The sequence below is a fragment of the Atheta coriaria genome, unplaced genomic scaffold, assembly GCF_025399875.1.
Source record: "Atheta coriaria isolate IRGN ID8LTWV9N9 unplaced genomic scaffold, Caltech_Dcor_3.1 hic_scaffold_7_pilon, whole genome shotgun sequence".
Lineage (NCBI taxonomy): Eukaryota > Metazoa > Arthropoda > Insecta > Coleoptera > Staphylinidae > Dalotia > Dalotia coriaria.
In genome coordinates this window covers 11,584,672-11,599,204 of record NW_027045449.1, presented here as the reverse complement: position 1 = coordinate 11,599,204, position 14,533 = coordinate 11,584,672, and the positions used below count along the sequence as shown (strand labels likewise).

General features: G+C 35.4%; 4 protein-coding genes across 4 annotated transcripts; 3 read left to right on the top strand and 1 right to left on the bottom strand.

Moving 5' to 3' along the window:
* The first annotated feature begins 196 nt into the window (after positions 1 to 196).
* LOC135795710 (EF-hand domain-containing protein 1-like) lies at positions 197 to 3,184 on the top strand. Its single transcript, XM_065307471.1, has 4 exons — positions 197 to 383; positions 442 to 795; positions 860 to 1,015; positions 1,269 to 3,184. The coding sequence occupies exons 1-4, from the start codon at positions 336 to 338 to the stop codon at positions 2,976 to 2,978; spliced, it is 2,268 nt and encodes a 755-aa protein (XP_065163543.1). The 5' UTR covers positions 197 to 335; the 3' UTR covers positions 2,979 to 3,184.
* Positions 2,982 to 6,846, bottom strand: Sym (symplekin scaffold protein). The gene is made up of 8 exons (XM_065307470.1): positions 6,649 to 6,846; positions 6,388 to 6,581; positions 5,945 to 6,331; positions 5,131 to 5,884; positions 4,155 to 5,038; positions 3,861 to 4,092; positions 3,181 to 3,801; positions 2,982 to 3,119 (listed from the first exon to the last, which is right to left on the bottom strand). The coding sequence occupies exons 1-8, from the start codon at positions 6,691 to 6,693 to the stop codon at positions 3,057 to 3,059; spliced, it is 3,180 nt and encodes a 1,059-aa protein (XP_065163542.1). The 5' UTR covers positions 6,694 to 6,846; the 3' UTR covers positions 2,982 to 3,056.
* Positions 6,847 to 7,534: 688 nt separating this feature from the next.
* On the top strand, positions 7,535 to 9,569 carry LOC135795577 (uncharacterized). The gene is made up of 6 exons (XM_065307292.1): positions 7,535 to 7,668; positions 7,725 to 7,777; positions 7,836 to 8,525; positions 8,579 to 9,109; positions 9,173 to 9,356; positions 9,421 to 9,569. The coding sequence occupies exons 1-6, from the start codon at positions 7,620 to 7,622 to the stop codon at positions 9,567 to 9,569; spliced, it is 1,656 nt and encodes a 551-aa protein (XP_065163364.1). The 5' UTR covers positions 7,535 to 7,619.
* A 314-nt stretch (positions 9,570 to 9,883) lies between these two features.
* Positions 9,884 to 14,402, top strand: LOC135795576 (uncharacterized). The gene is made up of 9 exons (XM_065307291.1): positions 9,884 to 10,071; positions 10,136 to 10,188; positions 10,246 to 10,896; positions 10,983 to 11,510; positions 11,575 to 11,758; positions 11,816 to 11,958; positions 12,666 to 13,613; positions 13,668 to 13,883; positions 13,956 to 14,402. The coding sequence occupies exons 1-9, from the start codon at positions 10,023 to 10,025 to the stop codon at positions 14,304 to 14,306; spliced, it is 3,123 nt and encodes a 1,040-aa protein (XP_065163363.1). The 5' UTR covers positions 9,884 to 10,022; the 3' UTR covers positions 14,307 to 14,402.
* Positions 14,403 to 14,533: the final 131 nt, after the last annotated feature.

Below are 14,533 nucleotides of genomic sequence, written 5' to 3'. Positions count from 1 at the left end.
CACCGTTACATTCATACGGTGCCCTGAATCAAGTCACTTATACCGCTTCCATCATACGGTGCCCTAAACATGAAAAAAAAAGTTTTTCTGCGTGGCGCTGCAGTGCTTCAAAACTACCTACTGTCTCATTGATATAATTTTCTTTGGTTGCTAGGACACAGCATTGCTTTTTAATCGTTTTGATTGATCAGTTACCATGGAAATGCTCACAAATACGTGAAAACTGTTTTCTGTCACTTTACACTTCTTATTTGATATTGAAACGCCAATTTTTTAACTATTTACAAGTTAATCACATAGCACTAAAATAAAACTGGGTATAAGTACTTCGAAAAATGGCAGGGTTACCAAAACTGCCCGGATTTACCTTTAAAGATCCCACGGTGAGTTATGATAGTAATATTTTTATATATTCCATGTTAAAAATGGTTATTCTTGCAGAAACAAAATTTTAACTTGGCACAGACTTTTAATATTGTAAATGGCTATCAACTTCCAAGGACCAACTACAGTGGCATCGGAAAATCCGAACTGGATGTGAATTCAGTGAATTACTTCAATAAATTGGACGCTATCCACTACGATCCAACGCTAACGTACGGCCGATGTCGCTCCATGCCGCCAAAAACATTTATGCCGCATTACGCTCTTTACGATCAGAAATGTTTAACATTTAAAGCATTTTTTAAACAAGCTGTATTTGAGTCTCCGTGGGAATTTTTTCGGGTGCGACAAGTAAACATTATTTATTTCTTGGAAGATGATACTTTAACTGTAATCGAACCAAAAACTGAAGTGAGTATCTATATAGATGCAAAACAAATAATAATAATTTAATATCTTTGTTTTAACTGTTTAGAATAGTGGATATGATCAAGGACGATTGGTAACGCGAGGCAAAATACAAAAATATGAAGATGGGACGTTATTTCATTGGAAGGACTTGAACATTGGACGGGACATTTGTATTTATGGCATTGTTTATCACACAGTGGACTGTGACAACTTCACGAGAGTAAATAAGTTATTTTATTCTATTTCCACATTTAAAGCACCATTTTTATATGGTTTTTGACCCAAAAAGTTGTACTTTAATCACATACTGTAAAGTTACATGCTTTAGTCACGAGTAGAGCTTGCGCTTGCGCATTTGCCTATTTGTCATTTTGTAGTCAGTTAAACGTACTTCCATCATTCGCTGTGCACTTTAGCGCCATCGTTATATATTACATATAAAGTTTGATTAAAGCAAATTTGATTTTACGCAGGAATATTTGGCATCTCAAGGCGTGGAGCTCGCCCAACGTGAAGAAATGCCACCAGATCCGTACACACAAGATCGCAAGTTTAAAACCGCCGTTACTACCCACAAAACTCACCAAAACGACGATAAAGTCCGCCGGTTCCTAGAATACGACGGGAAAATACTGAAATTCAAAGCCTTGTGGGATGACGAGAGCGAATACGGAGAAAAACGTCCCTATGAAGTCTATTACTTCCTCTGCGACGACACCGTCTCCGTCAAAGAAGTAATGGAAGATATGGAAGGCAGAGATCCCTTTCCACAATTATTACGTCGCACAAAACTTCCGAAAATCTGGACACAACGTCCGGATGACTTCCCTTCCATATATCTTGAGTTGAGTGATAATGAAGTCACTGAATTTTATCAACCCAAGGATTTCCGTGTTGGCGAGACCATCTTTATCCTAGGCAGGAGGATGCTTCTGTACGATTGTGATAAATTCACGCGTAACTACTTCGCAAAGGTTCTGAATTATACTCAAGAGCCTGCGATTGATGTGTCCATGCCTAAAAAACCAAAGGTGGTGCACAAAATGCCACCGCACGTGATGGGCATTGGATCTTTAGAAGACTCATTAGAAAGCACCCTTAGGATTATTCCAAAGGTCCCCAAAAAAGATGTGATTCGCCAGGTTACAAATGCGAATAAATATCTGCGGTACATAATTAAATTTGATCTCGTTCATCCGGAAGATGAAATCCGCAAGTTTATTCTGAAATATAACCTTGGAGATGGTACATGTTCGATTTACGAACCGCCGATTATTAATTCGGGTATTCTGGGCGGTAAATACCTAAGAGCGACAATGTTGATCAAGCCTGGCTCCGACCCGGTGAATCCCGAGTATTATACACCCGTGGATTTTTACATTGGAGCTGTAATATCAGTCTTCCAGCAAAGATTCATTGTCATCGGCGCTGATCTCTACACATACAGATACATGCAGAAGAATCCTGAGAAGTTCCCCTGTGAGGTTGTTGAGAACTTGCGAAATTACATGTTTAATCAAGGATTGCTTGACAATGACTTGCAAGAACAAGTTGAACAGGAGCATGAAGTCGCAAAGAAAGAAAAACGAGATGCTATTGGAAGGGAAATCGAAATCAGAGCCACCGAAATGGAGAAGTGTATTGAAGCAGCAAATGCAGGTAATCCAGACGAAGTCATCCAGCAAGCTAAAATGGATAAGATTGTTGAAGAATACGAGGAGTCCATCAAACGACGAACGCCTGTTCCACCACACGGTATCAAACCGGTTAACTTAGACTGTGCTTATAATGTACATGTTGGGGATATAAAACCAGTTGAATGTGTGGATATTGGCGACAGTGAATTTACGCCGAAACATATAGATACAAAAGAAGAAGCGTTGAAGAAGCATTATGATGCTATTCTAGCGAAACACAAAGAGGTGTGCGCCACTACAAAATTACCGGAATGTGAGACACCTACTCCAATCGGATTGGACAGACCTCCAATGAAGAAAGAAAAAGTTAAAGCAGAACCTTTGATGGTACAACCCTACGAGTTACCCTATGGAGCTTGTCGTATAAAGAGCGTGCGTTTCGCCGAAGGACCGGAAAGATGTGAGAGAGATGCAAAGGATCTCTGTGATCACAAAAACAAGCAAATAGCCTGCAATTGCACCAACTACTATCAGAAATGCACATAGACATACCTTCAAACCAACAAAATTCTTAATTATATTTTCAATAACCTAGAAAATTATAAAAAACACATTTCGAAATATTTAATCCATACCAGGTGGCAAAGGTTCAGAATCTATCCTTGGGATATCAAACTGATGTGCATCCTGGAATATAAATTATTTTGTTAAAACCTTTGTAATAACAACAAAATAAAAATAATTTTACCACAGGTGGTGATTTAACCTCGACTTCTGGTGTTACCGTTTGTCCAGATAAGAATATCTCCTGCACTGATTGTGGTACATGAGCCCTTTGTGATTCGTTATAACCCAGCAGGTGTTCTTTCAAAGGTTCCTTCAATTCAGGACACATTTCCATCGCCTCCGTTAATTGCGCGGCAGGCAGCTGCAGTAAAACCGGAAAACTCTGCGGTTTTGTACGTTGACAACACTTTACAAAACCCTCCCAAGCAACCTTTTGCTTCCAGACTTGCTTTATGATCAACCTTTGCAGTAAATTCATGACAAATCCACTCAGACGCGGAAACAACCCGAGTGCTTGAATGACCGTGCGCATCAACAACGTGGGCAATGGACTCTGTTCCATAAGCTGTTGTAATACCACCGCGAGTATCTCCTGATTAAATACGCTCTTTTCATTGAGACACATTGTGATCGCTTTCATCTGCGTCTTGATATCAACTTGGTCATTGTTAACCAGGTGAAGCGTGACGAGTAATTCTGTGGGTGTGATGGAGCATTCACCGTGCGCGCCTAACAAACGATTGAAGACTTCACGCACCACGACAGGATTGAGTTTGATTAGCTTCGGCAGCGCTTGAATAATCTGTGAATTACAAGATGAAAAGTTACGTTATGTTACAAAATGTTAATAAAACTGCATACCTCCTGTTTAGTAAGACCATTCAATACCGGAATCAAAAACCGCACATCAGAGACACGTGTATTGTATAATTCACGAACGCGTTTTACAAGCTGCGCACTCGGCGGGCCTTTATCAGTTAAAACATGAATAACTCTAGTTACAAGCGTTTCCGCACCCTTGGGACACTCTTGAACCAATTTTAATAACTCGTTTGACTCCATTCCCATGGTGCGTATTGGCGTTTCAAGTAATCTGCAATGAATAGATTAAAGAACATAACCTCAAATATCAAAATGAACATTTTATATTTATACCTTAAGATCACTCTTTTAACATCCGCGGTAGTTTTAACGTAAACCTTAGCTAAATCATGAATCAACGATTGATTTGACGGCAAGAGTGCGACGTAAGCTTCCAGACAAGCTTTGCTAATATCCTCCGTCCATGTTTCGCTAGCCTGCAGCCGGCCCTGATTGAACCCAAAGAGAACTTCTGGCGGACTCGGCTCGCACAAATACTCCATTTTGTTTCTAACATAATCCTCGATATGTTGCCTTAGTTCAATGCAAGTGTGCAACTGAACAATATGCCCAATCGCATGATCCCGTACCTCTTGCACTTCATATGTTATGTTATCCAGAAGTGTATTTAGAAACGTAATCTGCCTAGTTGGTCGACGGACAATCAACTCACGCAGTAAATTCGTAGCCCATTCGCATGACGCCTCTTCTTTACAGATCTGTTTCAATTGAGTCAAGACATGATCGGTAATCAAGGGCGCTTCTAATAATAATCGTTGTACAATTGCTGAATCGCTATCCGCAGATGCAACAAACGATGATAACAAAGTGTTATAATTCTGTTCAATACGCGATTGTTTGCGGAGTTCGGGAATGCGCGTAAAGCCTTGCAAAATGCTGTATTCTTCATACAGCCAGCCAAGGGCAAGATCCATGTGGGATTTGAGATTGTCGAGGACATAACTCATGACTGCATCGCGCACAAATTCGTTGAAACTTGCCGCGACAACCGTAATTATCTTCTGTCGGATTTGTGTGTTGTTATTTGTACTCAACAGACGTCTAACAGCACCCAAGAGGAGGTCTTCCTTCACTGTACGTTCCAATGGGCGTGTAATTTCATGCAGTTTGAGAATTTTCACGCGTGGAACCTTTATCTTCTTCCTTTCTTTTTCTTTCTGTTTAAATAATAAAAAAAATCATATTTGTATTAATATTACTTTGCAATCTGCTACAAAATAAAAAATATATGAAAATTATGTTTACAAACCTGCGGTTCCTGTTCATCATCATCCTCACGCGGTCGCTTCTTTTTAATATCTTCCTGTTTGCGAAGAAGAACGCCTTTACCAATTATACTACTCCCTGGACCTACGCCATTCTCAACAAATAGCTCTGCCATCAGTCTTGCAACCGTTTTCACTTCGCCAGGCTTTCCTTTCTTTAACGCTTCGTTATAATCAACTTTGAAATTATTCGGCATTTTCTGAGGTAATTCTAGTAAGCCTTTCAACACGATTTCTGAAGCTGTAGGCAGAGTTAACTTTTCTATTAAATAGTTTTCATTCATTGTGATAGCACGTTGTTGTTTCGTGTAATTATCTTCCTCGGAAGACTTATCTTCAAGTTTAATACGCTTTGGATCATTCTCGCCTTCCTGGGGTAGTGTCCTCTTGTTGTATTTCCTGCTCTCATCCACTTTAGGTAAAACTCTGGCTATTTCTTGTGGTGTGCTGCCTAAATCAAGCAAACGCGGCGTGATTTTCTCTAGGAAATCCTGTGTGGCTGGATGTTTGATCAAATTTGTCATCTCGGACTTCAACTTTTTGCGCACGGATGCCACTTGTGTGGTGCTCAAAGTAGGTGGAAGGTTTGTGCTTAGATTAACAAGCGCATTCACAACTAAACCCATAAAATCCGGGCGGTTTTTAGCTATGTTTGTTAATGCGCCAATGCAGACGAATAAATTGGCATTGCTGATGTGTGACGAGTTGTTGAATTTTAATAATTCATCAAAAATTGAACTAAAACAGCATAAAAACATATTTTTATTGTTGGATACTTGTATGTTATATTTTGCTTACTTTGCTTCTTCTTCCAATTTTCTCCTTCTGGCAATTTTTAAACTAATCGGAATATTCTCCAAAGTAAAATCATTTTTATTACTCTCATGTGGATCTGGATAACTCTGTAAGAGAACTACACCTTCCAGAAACTTCACCACACTAGTTCTTACTCCATCATTATCAGAATCAATCAGTTCGGTTATTTTTGTCTTCATTTCACTCATCTGTGTCCATGCTTGCTCCAATTCAGTACTAATTTCAGTAGCCACACATAATATAGCTAATAGTTTTCTATAGAGAGTGATTGTGGTCTGTACAACCCTCTTCTGGATAGCAATTGTGCCCTCATTTAATAAAATAAGTAATGTGAGCATTACTTTAGGAATGTAAACTTCATCAATTTTACTATAAAATATAACAAATCAATCACTTATTCAATACGGAATTAAAAATTTGTTTACCATGCTTCTTCAATAAAACCAACAAGTGCTTTCTTAACTTCATTATCTTTGGATGTGACAAAATCCAGCATATTTGAAAAGAATTCCGGCAATAATGCCGGATTTTTATGCAGGATTACTTCTTGTATCTTACGCAGGTTATTGGCGGCCTCGGTGGGATCGCCCATAAGGGCATTATTGTACCACTCGCTAATCTATTAACAATTAAAGCAAATTTTAATAAATAAACATAAATAAATGCATGTTTAGGGTTAAGCTTACAAGATCTTCATCTGAACGCTCTGGATTGAAGAATGTCTCGGCCATTTTGCGCAATTCGCAATGCTTGACAATAAACAAATTCGTGTTGGTTTATTTATTTCAATATTTACAACGCAAATAAACCATTTTTTGATTCTTGCGCAAGTTACGCGGTCACTCAGAATCGGGAATTTCACAACATAACCTAACAAAATTCGTGTTCAAGCGACACTGGGTACCAACGACAGGGTTACCATAAGTAAATATTAAATTATCCAATTAAATAATTAAATAAAACTTTTGTGAAGATATCTTTTGGGAATACGTTTATTATTTGCATAATAATCACTTTGTAAGAAGCTTTTGTTTGGTTGTTATGTATACACATTGAATAATCAGATAATAAAAATTAATGTCCAAAAAATCGTCAATTTATGCAATAAAAACCGCAGCAAGAGCGTAATAAGCAATAAAACAAAAGTAAAAGTAAATATACTTAGTCGGTACACCAAGTATTATACAAGAATGAATGCTGTACACTTAAACTAATATTTTTGTACGTGGTAGGAACACGTAAAAAAGACTAATAAAAGTTTCTCTTTTGTATAAAGATTACACATTAAAACAAAATCTTGTCTTCTGTTATTCGACTTACAAAGAACAAAAACTGCATAATTTGATGTGAGTATATTTAGATTTTTGAAATGAAAATATTGGTATTAATAATCTGTTATATTAAAGTTGTGCAGAAACAAATAAAAACGTTATGCGTCTTCTTAAGATTTTCTATCGTATTTTTGAAGTTCGCATAATGTTTACCTAAGCTATTATTACTAATTACAGGTGCGGACAAACGCAAGGTCCACGTTTTGTTCGTGCGATTGCAAGAAGTTTTCATTCGTCAGCGAAACGTCATGGCTGTTACATCGGCTTTTAGCCAAGGCACATTTTTAGTTAAGTTGTAAACAGTAGAAAACTTAAAATTATTTAAAATGTTCTGGCTGTATGCACATTTTAATTATTATCGGATTCAAATATTAAGTAAGTTAATTAATTTTAATTATTAAACATTTTTAAATGTTTTTTTTGTGTTTCAGATCAAATTTATGGAAATATTAAAGTTTCAATCTACATTTACACAATTTTAAAGGTTTTTCATCACAATATAGTTTTATAATGCATAATTTATCATATTGTTTACTTTTTAGTATATCTTCAAAAAGTCTCCATTTTGCAACAATGCCATCTTGAAGTGTTTAACCTTGCTTCTGGCCCCAATTGTATTCACAACAATATGGCTCTTAAAGCTTGTCAAAACATTGATTGCATGTTGGGTGGCCTTCACAGATCCACATTATATTGGCATGCTGGATGGGACCGAAACGATTTTCATTGGACAGGAATCAAAAGAAAGTCGTGCAATTATAACAACTTTGTTTATTTTAGAAGACAAAGAAAACCAACATTTATCCGGTGATGACTTTCACGATTTTTGTGTGGAAAACATTACCAGAATTTTTGAGAATGAAATGTTTCGAAAACTTCAGGCCAGTGTACAATATAAATTGGGATATTTCTACTTCAAGAAAGAAAATTGGCCAATTCACACTTGTTTCAAAGATTTTGATTATCAAAGTGTGCATTATACAGATAATAACATGAATAATGTTTATATTAAACATCAGGAGAAGAAATTAACAATGGAACAATTGAGATTGTACGTAAGTGAGGTTAGCAATCAAGAAATGCCACAAAATGGCGCCTGTATGTGGGAAGCACGTGTTAGCAGGCAGAAACTTGAAGGAACCAATGCATATCCAATTATTTTACGTTTTCATCATATTTTTGGAGACGCCATTACGTTATTCAACATGTTTACAACTGATTTTCAAAAACAAGCAAGTATTTTAAACTATCCAACGTTTGTTTATCATAAAAGTTTATTTTTTAGAATAAATCAACTTTAAAACAAAATTATGAAGTAGAGGTTAGGTCATTAGACGCTACTTATACCCAGAACCCATTTATAACAATGAATGGCCTCGTAGATCCACGCGACTCAAATGTTTTGTGCCAAACAAGCGGAGACAAGCACATAGTGTGGTACACTGAAGAAACACCGCAGATTCTATCCACAATTAAAGAAATCAAACAAAAACAAAAAATCATCTATAATAATAATATCAATGTGGTTGATGTGCTTCTTACATGCTTCATGGAAAGCCTAACATCATATTTTAATAAAATGAACATCAATCTACCGGATAAAGTGTACACTGTGTTGCCTATGATGCCACCGCATGGTAATTACTCTGCGTATGGCAGGGTGACCAACTACGAAATGAACAATAAGATTTCGATTGGTTTTTTGAGGCTACCACTAAAATTAAGTGACAATTTCAATGATAATACATTAATTCAACGTTTAAATCTAATAAAACACGAATACAATGTGTTTAAAAACATTTCATTAGATTACTGGGTAAAAAAATTATTTATATTATTGTGTAATAATGATATACGTCATAATATTCTGTGATTTTAGTGTAATCGATGGCAGGGCACAGTGGTATTGACATTACTGCCGTGGTTTGCTCAGAAATGGTTCATAAAAAGATATGGCACATCGTTAATGGTGAGCAACATTCCCGGATGTGACAGTTTAGAGTTTTTCGGGCGTTTGAAGGTCAACGAGTTTGTGTTTATTGATCCAAACACTTCAATTTCAGGTAAATTACAGTTTATTTCATTAGTTAGGCAACCCAAATAACAAAGAATTGTTTTTTTTATTAGGTGTGAGTTTGATGATAACATCGTATGAAAAACGCTTGAATTTTGCTTATACAATTGACAAAGCGGTGATTCCCGATGTTGAAGATGTCAAAAACATCGCAATTGATTTTATGCATAAGTTAAATACTCTGGAAGAAATTTTAAAGTAGTGTAAAACATTTTTATTATAATTTTCTATTTTGCAATAAAAATAAAAACTACGTGCGTAAAATAACGAAAACCAATTAAGTAACCAATTATATAAGTCTATGTATTTTAAAAATAACTTTTAATTATGTTTGATCAATTAACAATTACCGTGTTACACTGTAACATGAACGCAAACCAGAATTATTTCTAAGTGTCTACTTTTGTTATTAATTTGATTTATGCTGGAATACTACTCCACCTTTACTACATAAATTGCACGCCACTGGCCTCGGTAATATTTGTTATTTATTCGCATTATTTGTCTACCATTATGAACTTTGATATTTACTCAAACTACATTTATTTATCGGTCTTGAAGTGCTCCAATCTGTCTGAGCATTGAACAATATAAAAGCGTTGTTGTAATAATAATATCTACATAAAGTTAAAAACATTCATTATCATCACACGAAATGTTTTCGTTACATCCCAGCGTTAATCACTACCGTGTTAAATTATTAAGTAAGTATTAAATAGTAAATTTTATAAAAAAAATTTTATTAATTAACATTTGTATGTGTTTTAGATCAATTTTATGGACATGTCAAAGTTACTATTTATATTTATGCGTTTTTAAAGGTATTTTAACATTATTACACATTATTTATAACCTATTGTATATTATTGTATTTCTAGTATGGTTTTAAAGATGCGCTAAATATAAACATCAACATCGTTAAATGTTTAGCTATACTTTTATCGCCGATTGTTTTCATTACAACATGGCTGCTTCGAAGTGCAAAAATGTTAGTTGCATGTTGGGTTGCCTATACTGTACCGAATTACGTGGATATGTTAGACGGAACTGAAACAGTTTTCCTTGCGACTGAATCCAATAGAAGTCGTGCTATAATCACAACCGTTTTTCTTCTGGAAGACACCGAAGATACGCAATTGTCTGGTGATGACTTTTATAATCTGTGCGTGCAGAATATATCCAGGATATTTTCACAAAAAAAGTTTTTGAAATTGCGATGCAGTGTGCAATACAAATTTGGTTATTTTTACTTACGAAAGGAAACATGGCCGAATGAAACATTTTTCAAGCCGTTTTATTGTAATACTGGACGGAAGTCATCAATTTTATCAATGGAAGAACTTAGAGGGTTTGTAAGTGAGGTTAGTAATCTGGAAATGCCACAAAATGACGCAGGTATGTGGGAAGTACGTGTCAGCAAGGAAAAACTTGAAGGAACCAATGCTTATCCAATGGTTATACGTTTTCATCATGTGTTTGGAGATGCTATTACGTTATTTGACATGTTTACAGCTGATTTTCAAACACACGTAAGTTTATTCAACGTCAGAAACTTAAATAAACTTTAATAAAATAAAATCATGCATGATTTTTGTATTTACTTACCTTTTTTCAGCATAAATCAAGTTATAAGTCAATTCTTCAAAGTGAGGTTAGATCACTAGATGCAACCTTCACAACGGATCCATTCATAACAATGCATGGCATTTTTGACACGCCAGACTCAAACGTAATGTGTCAATCAAACGGAGACAAACACGTTGTATGGTGCACAGAACAATCACCGTATATCCTAAAAACAATTAAAGAAGTGAAAACGAATCTCAGCAAAGTAGGCAACAATGTATACTCGGTGGATGTGATTCTAACGTGTTTTCTTGAGAGTTTATCTGCGCATTTTGAGAAAGAGAAGGTAAATCTACCTGAGAATGTGTATCTTTTGTTGCCTATGATGCCATCGGATCTAAAAGAGTCATCTTACGGCACATTTTCCAACTATAAAATGAAAACGAAGGTTTCTGCAGCTGCTTTAAGACTACCGCTAAATTTAGGCGAGAATATGAAAGCAAATTCGCTATTAAGACGTTTAGATAAAGTTAAACAAGTATACCACATGTTTAAGAATGGTTCAATTGATTACTGGGTAAATAAAAAAAATAACATTAGTTGTAAATTGAGGTTATGTAATGCGTGCTTTGTGATTTTAGTTTAATCGTTGGCAAGGCACCGTCGTTTTAACATTTTTACCATTTTTTCTACAAAAATGGTTCTTTTCCAACTTTGGAATTACTTTGGTGGTGAGTAATATTCCCGGTTGTGACAGTTTAAAATTCTTCGGACGTTTGAAGGTTAAGGAATTCGTTTGTATTGATCCTAATACGTTAGAAACAGGTAAAACTACTTTAAAACCATCAATAAATTTACATAAACACAAATTATATTTTTTAGGTGTTACATTGATGATAACGTCATATGAAAACCGTCTAAATTTTGCTTATACTATTGATAAAGCTGTAATTCCCAAGGCTGAAGATGTCAAAAAAATCGCTGAAGATTTTATGCATAATTTAGACAAATTGAAACAAATTACATCATAACTGATAAATTATTCCGCCATTTTGTATTTTTATATTGTTATTTTGTAATAAAACCATTTTAATGTAAATGAATGCTTTGCGAGTCCTTGACTTAATAAAAGTCAAGTCTCCCGAGTTTGTAAACATTGCTGACGCGTCCGAGAGACAAGCGAATGACCAAAAATAATTTTTTGTATCATCTCGTGCCAAAAATTGAATCACGTGCAAAACATATTCATTTTCATTAGTTTTCCACGAGCAAATAGTTCCAATTGTGCTGTGTCACAGCCAGCAACTAAAACAAGCCCAATAATATTTAATAAAATAAAATAAATTATAAAGTGGAAGTAAAAATCGAAATAGTTTTAATAAATGTGGGCTAACTGTGATCATTTGGCGAGTTTTGCGGTTTTCAAGGAAAGCAGACACTAAAAATACACGCTACACGTTTTCCGATTGACTTCCCGACTGTGAAACAAGTAAAAACTAGAAAATGTGTACAGCAGACGCCATTTTGATGTGATTCTATAGAAAAATAAGAAAATATTCATAAAAACATGGAGATTTTACAAATATCAATGTATATTTACATTGTGATAGTGGTAAGTCAATAAAATCATCATAAACTAACATTAAATATATAGAAAATCAATTTCTAACCTCAAAATTTAAAAAATTTAAAATAAGTTAAAATGCTAATCGTTTAATGTTTTGGGTTTCAGAGTAGTTTAGAAAAACAAAACTTTGAATTTCCATTCACAATATTATTATCCTTGATTACATCTATGATCCTAACCCCAATATTTCTAACCTTATATTCCCTGTGTTACCTTTACAAACAACTGGTAAGATACATTCTCCAAAACCTCTACTCGGATGTTTTCATCGATTTCATGGAAGGATTAGATTCGATATGCTGCAACCAAACGAACTGCATACCTAATGTGTTACTCCTGGTTGACACCAAAGATGATATGCAAACACTATTTCGTAAAACAATCGCCATGGTCAAATCAGCGATGAAGTCCGACCACAAAAAACTTTTCTATTCTCGTGCATCGTTTTTAGGTTATCACTACTTCTACAAAAACCACCTCAAACCAAAAGATTTCATTCTACAAACAAGTGAAGATGTTGCAATTGAAGATAAACGCCATCTATCGGAAGTTTTCCAAAAGTATGATGTAGAATCAATGCCGGATGACGGGCATGCCTTAATGCAAGTGATATTGTTTTCCGGGAGTGTTAATAACAACATGGCGGATGTAAACGCGGATTCACCAGTGTTACATGGATTGAAACTAGTTGCATTTCGATTGCATCATTGTTTGGGTGATGGTAAAGCCATCATGAATTTGTTTGTTAGTATATTTGGTGATGTTGAAGTCTCTCTGAGTGTTTGTGCATCGAAAAGGAAGTTTTCTGATATTCCACTTGGGAAGTTAACACCGGAAGTTAATAGGTTAAAAGAATGGCCGTCGGGTTTGACAGATGACAACGCATTGAGAGGTTATAATCTATCTGAAGAGAAATACATTGCTTGGTATAGCGATGAAAATAAAGAATGTATGAGTAAAATAAGAGATTTACGAAGAGGATTAGCAGGAGTGACGTTTTTAGATGTTGTTAATACTTGTATAACATCTAGTTTATACGATCACTATGAAAAAGTAAGTAATTATTGTTGAAAAAGTTTTTAAACACTTAATTTGGTTTTGTTGTAGAATGGGTTGCCTATACCGCAAACTGTCATCGGTGGCGTTGTGCTTTCACCCGCCATTTATTCGTTTTCATATGGCGTTGGTAATTTTACTATGACAAATCGGTTTTCATGCGGAGCTTTTCACATGCCCATTGGTTTAGGCGACTGTAAACTGATTACACGCCTAAAACACGTTAAAAAGGAATATGATCAAATTAAGAAATGTGTTGACGTACAGGTAACCTATAATAACCTATAATATAAATTTGACATTTTTCATTGACCTTTATTTTTATGTTTTTATTTTTAGTTTAATTATTGGGTTGCTCAGAACTTATGCCAAACACTTCCCTCACCAATTGTGCGCATGTTTTGCGAGAATGTCCCAGTGACGTTTGGAGTGTCAAGTTTACCCGGATGTGAGAAATTCACGTTATTTTCTGGTTCACCTGTGAAAGACTTTATCTTTATGCTGCCAAACTCACCGCATTGCGGTCTCCATTTTGTAATATATACTTATGGTGGCAACTTTCGGTTTGCGCTCACAGCTGACAAAAGTGTTGTGCCCACTCACCAGGAAGCACAATGCATCGTAGATAATGTAATTGCACATTTAAACGAAATGCATGCATTGTTCAGCGATGGTAAACTTAAATTATAAGCAAAACAATATTTAGATAGTTTTAGAAACATTGAATTTTGTTGGCTAAGTGTTAAATTGGTTGCCTAGTGTATTAATAAAGCATATTTTTGTTAATTTTCTTATTATTTGTAGAATAATCAAGCAAATTCTATTTATTGACGTGATAACGTCTTTAAAATCGTTTTAGTCGGGTGACATGTTCAGAAACTTGTGTCACGAGGCCTCCCAAGGCCGATCGCAGGTAT